Genomic DNA, 13864 nt, shown 5'->3' with positions numbered 1-13864 from the left:
CTGACATTGTATAAAAACAACAGTGTTATATAACCCAGCACACCGTGTACTGAGCTGAACAGGGCTGAACCCCACACCCCTCTCTTTGCTTTTATTTTTACTAGATTCAAAGCTGAAGCTAACAGCATGATGTGTTCAAGAAGGCAGGCTGATTTGTAGCTTATATACGCGGAAAGCCTTATCTGTTGTGTGATGTTCAGAACAAGAGATTCAAAGCTGAAGCTAACAGCATGATGTGCTCCTTAATGAAGGCACTCAGGAACACTACTTCATCTTTGTGGTGGTCTCTGTAGTACTGATGAAAACTGGGTCACCTGAATGAGAGGAGGAATGATGCAGGGAAATAAAGAGAGGAGATGCCATTCTAGGGTAGAGTTTTTTCCACATAGTACTTCATCTCTGAAAGGTTTAGGGGTCAAGTACTAGCTTTCTGTTGCTGTTACGTCTTGATCAAATGGGAGATGCATTAACAAAGTGATGATGAATTATTCATGATCCAGTACTCAGATATTTATAATGAAGTAAATATGCTTAGTCAGATATTTCCTGCTATAATAGAATCTAAATACAATGTGTATTGTGTGTTTTATACATTGCATTTGACTGTGGCACTTTTAGTGTATTTTAGGGGTTTGCAAGGCAGGTATTTGTAACATGGAGATTAAATTTGTGATCATTACTGAGTGTTTGGCTTTTATGTTTTCTGTAGGAGGTCAGCTACTGTCAGGGCATGAGTCAGATTGCCGCCATTTTGCTTATGTACCTGAACGAGGAGGATGCATTCTGGGCCCTGTCCCAGCTGCTCACCAACCAGAAGCATGCTATGCATGGTGAACAACTCTGATTTAAATCTGATTTTGAATTATCTCAACTTTGTCATATTAGTAATTCTAAGAAAATTAAATGAGCGTAGCACCCCTTAACCCTTGTGTGGTGATTGGATCTGTGTGACCGATTTTACATGTTTACCAAAAGAAAACAATATGCAGTGTATTGCTAATTTAGCCCCTCCTTGGCCTTTGCTCATTTTCTGTGAAGAACATATAGAATAAGACATTTTCATTGACTTCACGTTGTGCACCTTGTGTGGTGTTGGGGTGAACTTGAGGGGAATAAAAGTATGGAGGTGCTGTGTCCCTTCACTTTGTTCTCCTCCTACATGGCCTGCTGTTAGGGTGTATGTGTTGGTATATGTGTGTGTAAGGGTGGACATCATGGACAGACTGCTACTGGCTACAGCTGCTAAAAGAAAACACCACATTGGCCACTTGTGTGTTTTATCTAGTATTTTTACATAAATTATTATGGCTGGATTGATTTTAAAGACCAGTAATGTGTTGGGTCCACCAGACCACAGAGTAACTAAAACATAAACACCACACAAGGGTTAACTTCGCCTGTTAACTGAATTTATCCAGTGAATTGTTTTGTGTTGGATAATTTTACAGAGTAATATTTGTAATAAATTGCATTTGACTGCGTTTTATGTCTGAAATCCTATTCTGCATGATGATTCCTAGGATTCTTCATCCATGGCTTTCCCAAACTACAGCGGTTTCAGGCTCACCATGACCAGATACTGGCTAAACAACTTCCAAAACTCAAGAAGCACATGGTAATATTTTTTTCACTCTTATTCTTTTGTTGGACACAAACTGACATGCTTTGGTAACCCGTCAAATGCTCTTATGCTCTTGCAAGCTTTTCAGATTCTGTTCTTTCCTGTTCCCTGTCTCTCTCCTTTCCAGGATAAGGAGCAGATGACTACTGGTATATACACAACCAAATGGTTCCTGCAGTGCTTCATTGACAGGGTGAGGAATTCTGGTCCTATTTGCTTACTTTTTACATGCATAGTTTACACTGATTCATCTTGATGTCCTAACTGAATCATCAGAGACTGTAGTCACCTCATAGACAGACCTTCACATACATGTAGTCTGACATCTTGTTTCAAATCTGGGATTCTGCTCTAAATGTGATTTTGGATAATGTTTTGCAAAACTTCTTGTTCCTCACATCTTGAATGTCCCATTTTGTTTGGAAACATATGTATGTGGTCAGGTATTGATCTAGAGGACTTGAAGTGATTCATGCTATTGTTTATTTTAAAAATAATAGCAGTAGTGTACTATAGTAACATAAATCATGCCAAGTCTGTCTTGTACATTTTCATGGACGTTGCTTACCCCTCTTAGTTTCTCTGCTTTGTCCCTCGCTGATCCATCATTTAATACTCACAGACCACATGCCAAAAAGAATAGTTTGTTAGAACACAGTGAAAAGCTTCACTTCTCTTTTATGTAGGACGAGCATTACATCACACACACACACACACACACACACGCTACAGTGTTTTAACAAACAAAACTGGGACTTCTCTGTGAATTTTTTATTCGGCTTGGCCAAAAACCGAGAGAGACAATCTTTTATTCATGCTTCTCCTCAGATTCATCTTATTTGGTTTTAGATAGGATATATGATTTGTCTCATCCTTTGTCACTTTCCTCCTTTATTATTCTTTCAAATAGACACCTTTTACGCTGACTTTGCGTCTGTGGGATATTTACATACTGGAGGGAGAGAGGGTTCTGACTGCAATGGCCTACACAGTCCTACGAATCCACAAAAGTATGTATGGTGTACTCACTTTAGTTAATTTAAACTAAAATAAAAAATAGGACAATAAAAATATTGTCCAGTGTGGTCATTTTACAGAAGAAGGAAAAAACCTTCTTAACTTGTAATGGAAGTTTGTGAGCTTGGACCATGCCTTCCAACATGTGGTGGTAGTTTGAGGGAGAGGGGGAACTCTGAGAACTTGGGCTAAACTTCTGGGCAGCGTCTGCCTGTAGCCAGAAGGCTGGACCCCCCAACCCTAATAGTTGTGGTAGGACTGTAATATTGACACAAACTACAATTTCAAATTACGTTTTTAAAAAAAAAAGATACAAGGTTTTGCTCGGACAGAGACGGTATAATAATGTCATTGTTCTGAGACTGATCTTGTTTTTCCTTTAAAGCTCCCATATTAGTTTCATATTAGACATCCAGCCTAAAGCGCGTTACAGCCAGACAACCCTGACTGGACAGAAATGGACAAACACAGATGCTTACTGAGTTCAATTGGTTGGTGTCCAACCCATGTTTGATTGTTGAAAGACTAAAATATTCTCCTCACATTCACTATAGTTCATTTGGCTTCTCTGTTCTTTTCCTGAACATTCTGACATTTGCAGACATCAGAGTGTTAGTGTTTGTGTTTATCTGGTTGGTGTGCTCTGGCCATTAGCCTAAAGTTGTTTTCTGTCCTTCCTTGTGGTTTGCAAGGGTTATACCAGTGCCATGTTAAGTCTATAACCTTATTATAGAAGATGAAATAAATATAGAATAATTTACCTTTTGCACTGTTACAAGTGTTCTCATGAGCTTTAACATGTCATAACATAACGTCTCTTCTCAGAGCGTCTGCTGAAAATGTCTTTGGAAGATCTGCGGGAGTTCCTGCAGGAGAGCATCTCCTCTTCCTTCAATCAAAATGATGATGCAGTCATAGAGCAGCTGCAGGCCACCATGTCTGATCTACGTAGAATGAAGCTGGATCTTCCTCCTGCATGTATGCTATCTGTTTCTGTCTGTCAGTACACATTTGCGTCTAATGGTTACGGTTACAAAAAATTAAAGATTTACCTGAAATGTAGTTGATCAGCCAAATCATGGGCTGGAGCTACGAGGCTAATGTATGTAACAAGTGACTTAGGCTTAGAAACCACTTTAACATCCTGCAAACAGCACAGTCATGTGATAGTTTATTATATATTCTGTGTATAACAGCATTCATTATACACATCTGTCCACAACACTACAATGTAAGTACGGAAATAATTGTTCTGTGTTCTTTAATGTTTTTCCAGCAAAAGGCGATGAGCTCCCAAAGAAACCCCTTGGTCAGCCAGACAAAAACAGTCACTTACAGGACTCCAGCACCCAAAATCAGACACGCTCTGTTCCTTCAGCCAGCCCAGTCATACTGTACAGCCAAACAAAGGATTTAGTACCCCAGATTGTGACCTCATACTCGCAGCCTGGGTGTGATGGGTCAGAGTCTAGAGCAGACAGCCAAAATAGTGCTGCTGAGAGAAAGCTGGGTTTTCTGTCTGCTGGTGATACTCTCTCACAAGAGAGTGCTGTTCACAGGCCACCCTCAGGTGAGTCTGATTTCCAGGGATATGCCAGTGACTGGCCACCTCCATACCAGCCTTCTGAGATTGACGCGTCCAGTGTGCACTCTCTAAACCTTCCTGAACTGCCCCCTCCACCTCTTCCAGAGCCAGTAGTTGAGCTTTTACCCCTGGATAATAAAGCATTACTGCCACCCCCACCAGCACTGACTCATGTGGATCTCAACCAGTTGGATCCATGTTCCTCGCCATCTTCCTACAGAGCCCAACGACAGCTCAGCAAGTTCCCTGTTAGCTTGTATGTACCGCCATCAGCAAGCGATCGGCGGCCCTCTAACACCTCCCATTATGATAACCTGTCTGAAGAGGATGAGTCTCTGGAGAAGTTGCTAGAAATGACAGCCACCTTGCCACCAAGCCCTGAAACGGGCCGAGAACTCTCCAGCCTTCCTCCACTCCCAGAGAACAGTGCCACTTATCCTTGGCCCCACCCACCAGGATTCTTTTATATACCTGACTCTGCCCCACCTCCCCCACCAAAACCATGCCTGCCCCCACTGCCTCAGGAACTGGACTACCGAGGGTCAGACAACTGGGTCACTCCAGACTGCATCTTCCCTAAGCCCCCTCCTGACTTTGCAGATACACCGTCCCCAGTCCCCTCCCCTCTGCCCTCTGTCAGGTCCAATTGGGTCCAGAGTGACACTTACAGGAACCATCTGCAGACTCCCAGAGTCCCAGTAAAACCAGCAGCAACACAGTCCCCTACAACCCCTCCAGTGCAGTCTGAGTCAGGCTTTAACCGGACACACGTCCCTAGTTGCCAGCTGCCAAAGCCAGTGACCTTCTAACGCAGGAAACTTTTTTTGTGTGGCACTGTAATTCACAAAAGGTCATGTTCCGTGTCCATGATGTTAGAAATTTTCCACATCAGGCCATCCTGTTACATTCTGTTTTTTCTCGGACTGTTGTAATGTGTACAGCTTTTTTACCCTTTTGACCCAAATTTTAATTTCTTCCTGTGATTGTCAAATTTTGTCTAATGTAGCACATTTTTGCCACTGTATTGGTGCTTATATGTGTTTTGGGTGTTTACAGCCACTCAGGAGCAGCAATTATATGCTTGTGTTTATGCCTGTTTGGCTTAACCTGTGCCTTTTAAGCCTTTTTGTTTTGTAGTTTTCAGTATTAAGACTAAGATTTGTAAACACAAAAAGCTTGTTAAACTAGATTGTTTTAAGAGTGCCGGTGTATGTATCATCAAATTTTGTGCTCATAATTCCTCTCAGTAATACTTCCAATAATGAACGCCAACAATAAGTATGTTGTGCATGTGACACAAACATAGGCTTGTACTGGAAATGTCTCACTGATCCCCTTACAGGCATATGATTTACAGTATGCAGTGTTTTTCATTGTGAATAGTTTGTCTTGTGTGTGAATGGAGTGCATTGGTTTAGGCAGCTTTGTTTTTGTATTGTGTAAAGGTTTAACGCACATAGGCCCACCTTATTGTTAAAAAAGACTCATTCATATGTTTATATTCCCCAAAATTGTGCATCATTAGAGGTCCATACCAATGTGAGAAAAGGATGTTACCAGCTGCTCTGTTGTGTTTTGTGCTTTTTCTCTTAGAACGCTTTAGGTCAGGATTGGGAAAGGAGGTAGTCCTGTATTAGATTGAAAAGGATCATTTGAAAATGAAGTGAGGAAATCCCCACCGTGAGGGATTGCGATTTGCTAATCATTAGCACCATCTTGTGGAAGAACATGCTATGTTCTGCAAAACCCACATGCTTTGCCTGTAAATGTGTCTCGACAAAGAATTTGTACAGAAACTAACCCTGGTGGTGAATATTATAAGCCAAGGTTATTATATTATTTCATTTGCACTTTTTTAATTATATTTAAGAGCTTTCAGTTTTGTGTTCCTCAGGTGCAACTGCCTTTTCTTTTAAAAGCAATTTTAGACCCTTTCCAACCCAAAGACCGTGCTTATATTTTGGTTGTAATGTTGTGCAGACAGAATCGGAGACAGAAACCAAAAATATTTTTAAAAATTGTTTGCATTTACTTATAAACTGAGAAAAAAATGACAAGCTGTTTCCACACTGTGTTTATTTAGCATTTACATTATTGCTGCATTTTGTGTGGCACTTGCAGTGTGTATTCAGTGCTACTGCAGACAGTATATATTCCTTCAATACATCTACTGTATACAAATGTCTGAAGCTCAGGTAAGTGCATCACAGTAGTAAAGTACAATTCATTGCATAAAGGCATGTCAAGAAGCCAGTTCCTTCAACTGTTACTGATGTGCAAATACAAGGCACCGCTGGATTAACAGTACATTGTCAGCAATTGCAAATAATTTAATATTTTCCCCTCACCCACTCACTATAAACACTTCTGTAACTACATATTATTGCCATTTAGAGTCCTGTTATGCAAAATGGTTTAAAACATAAAAATGAAAATAGTTGAAGCATTTAATTCATTCAGAGTGCTTTGGTACAATTCAATCACAGTAACATGGGTTAGAAGAGTAGGAGGTTAACTTCACTTTCAAGTGTAATTTTTAATTCCATAAATAGATCAGCATGTGACAGGTAAGAAAAAAATACACTTAAATAGAGCAACTTTGTAAACATAAAATATATAAAGTACAGCAAGAATGTAGTTAATTAAAGAGTGTTACAACATTCTTCACGCACTACTACAATCATTCCCAGCAAAACTGCTTATACAACCTTTGTAGGACTGCAAAGGCTTAGGATGTTAGTGCTAGCTGAGGTCAGAATTCTTCAGAAGGAACAAATTTCAGCTATTTCAAGTAAAAACTGCAGATGAGACTACATCAGTCTTGTTTGACTGCAGTCTGATTTGGAGCACAATATGATTGACAGGAGATCCATTTTTTTTTGGTCATGACATTCTATGATTTTTTTTTTTTTCCTTGCAAGTTAAGTGTAATGCAGTTCAGGCAATGCCATCTCCTGGAAGCTAATGATGCTGCCTTATATTCTATCATCACATTCTTTTTTAGAAGGCACATGCAGTGTCGCAGCTAGTGAAGCTGTGAAAAAAGTGTGGGTCAAAAAGAGGTTAATTTTGAGACTTCAATTGTCCACATGATAATGAGGCTGCTTTAGATGTCTGCAGCAGTGCTGGTATATTGTGGGTTTGTGGAGTTATATCCTCAACTGCATGAAGAAGTTGCTTAGAGATGTGACACTTTCTCTCAGTTTGGCATCATCTTCTGGGCTAAGAGCCACTCCTGCCAGGCGAGTGGAGCCGTTCACTCCAAGCACACAAGGTAAGCTGAGGAACACCTCCAAACCAATTCCTCCCCATCCCTGAGATAAAGCACACACTATGTGTTTCAACACAGCTAGATTAAACAAGAACAAACGCAAACCCTAAAGAGGCACATACCAATATTTCAGAATTTCTGCAGAATTAAATGGATAAGATGCAAAGTCATTCAGAGTGGTCTGTTGTGAAGTGCATTATTCTAGAGAAACTTACTGAATAAGACTAGTTCACAGTGGTGGTGATGGGAACCAGACATATGAAGCCTCTTTGATCCCTTTAAAACGACCTCACAGAACATTAGTACATAACCCAGAAGATATGGGTTATATACATCACAAATTCTGGTTCCCATCACCAGCACTGTAAAGAATACTGAATCATTAAGTTTCGCTATTATGATGACATTATTCAGTGCCATGAAGTCAATTTTGATTCTGGCTACCATATGTACAGTGAGTCTTGTCATTCTTGATATTTGTGTCTTGAAGCTTGATTTGATTTGGTTTATTTTTCTTGACATCCAAGGTACAACAAAGGCATAAATATGTTTTCGTGTCCTGTTTCCAGTTTCTCTACAATGTACATTTTCACTTCAAACCACTCAGAAGTACATAGCTGAAGAGATCTGGCATCTTCTAGGAACTGGATTGATGGAATAATAAACACAACACCAAACTTGTTTGGGACGGCCTCACAGTGGGTGATGCAAACTACAGAAGACTTTAGAAAGGAAGCTCAGGGTCCATATTGATCAAACTTCAGATTAAGAATGATCACTTTATGCTTTTTACATACACAGCGGAGCAGGACAACATGGACTGATGGAATTCTGGGCCCATATTCACAAAGCTTCCGAAAGCAGGAGTGCCGATCTAGGATCAGATTTCTCTCTTATTTAGAATGATCTTACAGACAGGAACAGATCCTAGAACGGCCCTCCTAGTCTGATTAATTCAGGCCCTGATGTTAGATCAGTGCTCTTACTCTGAGATACTTGATGAACATGGGCCCAGGACTGCTTCAGAGGACTGTCTCTCTGTGCTGCGTTTACCTTCTGGAGGTTTACAGAGAACAAGAGACTGAGCGACTAACCTGAGCCAAAGTGGTAATAGAATGCGTTTTCCTCTGGTCTGTGAGAATGCTGTGAGTGATGTCAGCGATGGACAGCCCAACTGACCAGGATCTTTGACCTTTCCCCTTCAACATGTCGAATGCCCTGCAGAGTGTTAATAGGATCACAGCTTAGCACCCACACATGCCGTGAATAACAGAGACAGCAGCGTGCATTTGTTGGATCCAGGTCTGAGTCAAAGTGAATAGGAAATCATTACACATTTTCCCTCCATACCATGGAAGGGTCTCTGAGCTAGCTGAGCATTTTGCTTGGTGATAGGTGGTGGAAGGTAGACATGAAACATAAAACATAAGGTTAATATTATTTTCCCCCAATCACTGGTGCAAGTCAAAAGAGGTGAGTGAAGTCATTATATGCCAATCAAAGATATTTGATCTTTGTTTTGTCTTTTTAATGGGATGATGAGATTAATTTTGCTTAATATGACCAGGGACATCCATTTTAAATATTCTGGTGAACATTAAGCTACTTCTAAATATCTAAATAAAGATTTCAAATGCATTAAAGTTTGTGATACATTGTTCAACAGTTCTTACCTGTCCATCAGCGGCTTTGTGGAGCTGGACACTGGGATCAACGCGTGCTGTTTGTCCCCACTTGATCCTCCATTACCCCACACAGTAACTAATAAGGAATCAGAGATGTCCGTTAGCGATTCTTCAAAAATATAATTATTACAGTCTCTCAAATAGTAGTGTGACTCTTACGTAGGCATGATAAAAAGGACTCTCAACACTACACAACCACAAATTGTTCCATATAAATTCCATATAAAAGTATAAAACAATCTGATGCCAAAGACTGAACAAACTCAGTCAAGTTCTTTGTTTAATAAGTGAACATATCCTCTACAGGGAACAAAATTAAATATGCCATTTTTTGACTTTTTTTTTTAAGCCTAACATAGGGAAAAAAATAAAATATAAAATGATCCATAACTTTTGCACAGGCCACATTTTGTTTTTCTTCCTCTAATATGTTAAATTCAGCAAATAAATAATTACTGTGAATTAAATTGTGCAGAAGTGTGATCTCTGCAGAGGATGTGCTCATTTATATTCATTTATTAAAATCAACAAAACATAATTTGAACAGGGGTGCCCAAACTTTAGCAATCTTTTTTGCAACTTTTGCAACAGTCAAAATAAAACTTGACAAACAAACTATCAGCAAAGCACATGAATAGCAAAATGAAAATATCTGGGCTCACCTTTGTTGTCAGAGAGCTCTCCTATGACCCAGGCCTGTTTGTTTGTGGTCTTGGCCAGCAGAGCAACATTGAGGAAATAAGAGAGCCGTTCTGATTCCAGGTTACAGCCTGCACCAATCACGTGCGTCGGTAGAAAGCAACTCTGCCTCCATGCCACATGTGTCATTATGTCCACTAAAAACAAGATCAGCGCCCAGGTCACATACACACATGATTCAAAGCTATAATGCATTAACACATTACTGATGCAGACCATGCAATGCACTGTAATGTCAGAACGCGTCTCAGAGGCAGAGCTGTACACAAGTTCAGCAGCTAGCAGTCGTGCTGAAAAGGTTGCAAGTTTTTTTTGGCACAAATTAAAGTACTGTGGCATTGAGATAAACATCCATAGTGATACTTCTAAAGTGTTAATGGAACAACTTACTAATTAATAATAATAATAATGATAATAATAAGGCAGCATGTAAAAGGTTTGAATTTTAATTAACTTCCTCCGCAATGTCTGATCCCCCACAAGGAGGAGCCATTAGCACACTGTAGTTTTGTGTGCATCATTGAAAAAGAGGAAACCCACATCAGAAGGATTTCATGAATGCCAGCATGCTTAGAGACACAAATTTCAAACCAAAAAGTAAAACATTTTGTCATGTAAAGACTATCTAATGTCAATTAATTTATATAATAAATGTCATCACCATTGAAATACCTCATATCTCCAAAACAGTGAGTTTACATTAGAAAAGAATGATTTTATTCATTCCAAGTAATTTTTATTACTCCATTCATCATGAAATTTCATAATAATGTAAAGGACAGCTGACATTTTCAAATTGACATTTCAAAATTTAAAAACTGCAAAAATAAATATATAAAGTTTTGTTCTGACTACAGATATTTTACAGCCATAAACTAAACTTATCTGTCATTAGACAAAGTTTAAAGGCAGATGGGAATGCGCTGCACACTGACCAGGCTGAGAGGCGATGAGCAGCACTGCAGCGGGGCTGAGCTGGGCCAGGCTCGGGATGATGCGGCGGTACAGATCCACATTAGTCTGCACCACACTCACGTATGACTGCTCCTCACTCCAGGCATTTGCAGTCACCACCACCACTTTGGAGCCGGCTGAGGCTGACAGATCTGCAGAGAAGAAGACACTCACCCTATCAGTCCTAATTCCCAGTGGTAAAGGTGTTATTATGTAACCCTACACAGCCTATGACACATGAGTCATGTGAGTGGCATTATGTCAACAGTTCGTGTGCTGCTGCTTCAGAAAACATCTGCCTTTTAAATCTTAATAAATCTACTAACAAACTGAGAAAAATGAAATACTGAACATCATGAGGAAAGTAAAAAGAAAGTAAAAGAGTTCTGAATGATCCAAACACAGCAGATACAAAGATAGTGCGTTTTTATGCTTGACTTGCTCTAACACACATGACTCGGATTACAAAAGGCTTATTACGTACAAGATGAGTCAAATCCAGAATGGCAGAACTGAGAAACACTACAGTATCTATTTTAGAGTGACTGCTCATTAGAAACAACATAATGCTTTAACTGACATTCACATCTCCATTGTAATATTGAGCTAAAACATAGTACTGCGGCGTTGTCCAAAGCCATATCCAACAGTCTCCAAGTAAAATCCTGATCACTAAAAAGCCGAATAATTTAGAATGAACTGTTTTGTGGAAATGTGATATGAAAATGTACCTTTTGAGACTTCGACTTTAGGCAACTTGAAAATCTCCAGGTCTACTGTACCACCCTTGGTTGAACTCTCTGGTATGTCAATCAAAAACAATTTATCCACAAAGCCCTTTAATAAAAGAAGAAGACGAATAGAAAGGGAAAGAGAGAGTGAGAGTGATAGACAGCAAGTGTGTTTATGAGTGACCAAGAAAAGAGAGACAGGGGAATATCATGAGATCTAATGCTAGAATTAAAGAACTATTTATACTGCATTGTTCTGCTTTTTTTTTAATGAACAACTGAGTAATTTACTTTTGCCATAATACTCAACACAGCTGCCATCCCCAAGTCTCCCCCTCCAATCACAGACACTTTATTCACACTCTGATCAGGCCGGTTCCCACCTATGGAAACAAACCATATGGTCTTCATTTTTTCAGTTATTAAATACATTTTAATGATTGAATGTTTCCTTTATTAGTCATAGTGCTGTCTTTTTTCTATGTTTATTGGCAACTGAATTCTGGAAGAAAAAAAAAACAGTCAAACAAACAAAACAAGGCTATAAACATTCAGTCACAGTCAGGTTTGCAGGTAAATTAATAAACAATTGTGTGTCATCTCACTGAAGATGTTATCATGTTAAACAGCAAAGCTACCTTCCGTGATGTTTAGCTGGGACACAAAAGCGAGCAGCTCACTGGGGTCATTTCCATCTCCTGTAGATTTCATGCCCAGAGGAGGTTCCTCTTCAAACTTGGCAATCATCTCCATCAGCAGCCCAGTCACAGATGACTTTGGCTGAAACGTTGAACACATCGAAATTGAGGTGGATGACGTGGACATGGGCGGGATTCATTTAATTTCATTTAACATTGTGAATTGAAGAAACAACATTCCTGGAATTACTTAACTACTTGACAGCTCGAGGCAGGTTGTGTTTACGATCATGCGTATTTACATGAATCCTAAATGTAAACATTCATATTCACATCCATCAGGAATAAAGTATTTTGTGTGGTCCCTAAACTCAGATTAAATGAAGAGTTTTCATAAACCAAAGAAGCAAACTTCAGACACCAGGGTGTGGCTGATGGACCATAACCGGAGTCATGGAAAAACTGGCCAAGTTTGAACTTGAACCAAACTAAACGTTATTTCATAGGCTGTATAATCTCGCTTACGTGGTCCCAGTTGTGCAGGGCAGGCAGGAAGATCCTGCCCTTTGCGTTCACATGCTTCCCCTCTCTGATCACCATGTTGGCCGTGGGTCGCAGGAGGCAAATAGGAGGTGTGAAGGGGAACGAATCCAACAGCCATAACTGGATGGGCAAGTTGTAAGAACGTCCTTCAGAACAAGACACATGGATAAAGCATGGTCAGTAAACTGTATCCAGGTAAGATGCTCTTCTAACACAGTATAAACATAAGAGCACACAGACTCTCAAACCACTCAATCCATCGTGTCCACTGATTAACTGAGCAAGTGACCGACTCATCTCATCACCTCACCTCTGTATCTGACGGGGACGTTGCCCACCAACTTCAGCAGGTCCCTCTGGGAGCTGTCACTAAACGCTGTCGCAGGAAAGGAGAAGCATTTGACAGGGTGTTAAAGCAAACACAATGATATCCGAGAGCTTAAGTGAATGGAGAGCTTTATGTCCAACTTAATCACTCACTGTAAGCGCCAACCAGGAGTTTCATGTCAGGATAAACTCGGTTAACCTTCTGAAGCTCCTCAATGGCGACATCTCGGAATTTGTACTGTTAAAAAAGCAAATTCCGGTGAAGGGACAGCTCAGTAAATCTGCTGTTTGACTGCGCCATCAGGTCAGACCGGTTGTTTCCTCTGAGAGGACTAACTTTAGCTATCTGTAGGATCTAAGACGAAACCTCACATATAGAACAGCCAACCTAACCTACTCATCCCATCCTCACACACCCCAGACGCTAAACATGCGACCCCCAGAAAGCAAGTGAAGACCAAAACCCACCCTAGAGAGAATCCTTTTGACGGACTCCGAGCTCAGGTCCATGTTCAACAGCGCTTGTTCGGCTCTCTTCTCCTCTGTCAGCCGCTTCCGCGGACGCTTCGCTGGCTACGCCCACGAACAGCTACGGCGAGCCTGGAGGGGAAACTCGCCAACGTCGTGATTCTGCCTGAAAACACAGGCCACTGATTCCACCACGGGGGGAGCAGGTAAATAAAGGAGGGGTCTTCACTCACCCCTGCGCCTGGACTGGATTCACCTAAAGCTTCTCAGCACCATGATCATTCTGACGCGGCACAGCGAGCGTCCCCCGTACTCTAACAGCTCA

At 40.5% G+C, this 13864-nt stretch overlaps 2 protein-coding genes across 3 annotated transcripts in view; one reads left to right on the top strand and one right to left on the bottom strand.

The window, feature by feature from the left end:
- Positions 1-6062, top strand: part of si:dkeyp-19e1.3 (USP6 N-terminal-like protein) — a 28229-nt gene extending 22167 nt beyond the window's left edge. The window contains exons 9-14 of one of the 2 annotated variants that reach the window (XM_017717520.2): positions 710-830; positions 1521-1615; positions 1749-1814; positions 2532-2631; positions 3464-3616; positions 3915-6062. In XM_017717520.2, coding sequence (XP_017573009.1) covers positions 710-830; positions 1521-1615; positions 1749-1814; positions 2532-2631; positions 3464-3616; positions 3915-5032 — 1653 coding nt within the window. In that variant the 3' untranslated portion in view covers positions 5033-6062. The remainder of the gene's footprint in view (positions 1-709; positions 831-1520; positions 1616-1748; positions 1815-2531; positions 2632-3463; positions 3617-3914) is intronic. The other variant, XM_017717521.2, reaches the window with a different exon arrangement.
- Positions 6063-7058: 996 nt separating this feature from the next.
- On the bottom strand, positions 7059-13763 carry uevld (UEV and lactate/malate dehyrogenase domains). The gene is made up of 12 exons (XM_017717523.2): positions 13540-13763; positions 13225-13309; positions 13055-13120; positions 12727-12890; positions 12202-12343; positions 11855-11946; positions 11564-11669; positions 10814-10984; positions 9842-10015; positions 9168-9255; positions 8589-8712; positions 7059-7537 (listed from the first exon to the last, which is right to left on the bottom strand). The coding sequence occupies exons 1-12, from the start codon at positions 13579-13581 to the stop codon at positions 7373-7375; spliced, it is 1419 nt and encodes a 472-aa protein (XP_017573012.1). The 5' UTR covers positions 13582-13763; the 3' UTR covers positions 7059-7372.
- Between the last annotated feature and the right edge of the window lie 101 nt (positions 13764-13864).

Source organism: Pygocentrus nattereri, chromosome 11 (assembly GCF_015220715.1).
Source record: "Pygocentrus nattereri isolate fPygNat1 chromosome 11, fPygNat1.pri, whole genome shotgun sequence".
Lineage (NCBI taxonomy): Eukaryota > Metazoa > Chordata > Actinopteri > Characiformes > Serrasalmidae > Pygocentrus > Pygocentrus nattereri.
The sequence above is the reverse complement of the archived record's forward strand: the minus strand, read 5'-3'. Positions and strand labels throughout refer to the sequence as shown.

What these genes read in the sequence shown, in the direction of transcription:
- uevld (XM_017717523.2), bottom strand. Translation starts at nt 13,581, where the DNA reads ATGGACCTGAGCTCGGAGTCCGTCAAAAGGATTCTCTCTAGG. An exon ending in CCCTGCACAACTGGGACCAC is followed by an intron (nt 12,344 to 12,726) that starts GTAAGCGAGATT and finishes TCAACGTTTCAG; the next exon opens with CCAAAGTCATCTGTGACTGG. An exon ending in TGTTGAGTATTATGGCAAAA is followed by an intron (nt 11,670 to 11,854) that starts GTAAATTACTCA and finishes CTTTTATTAAAG; the next exon opens with GGCTTTGTGGATAAATTGTT.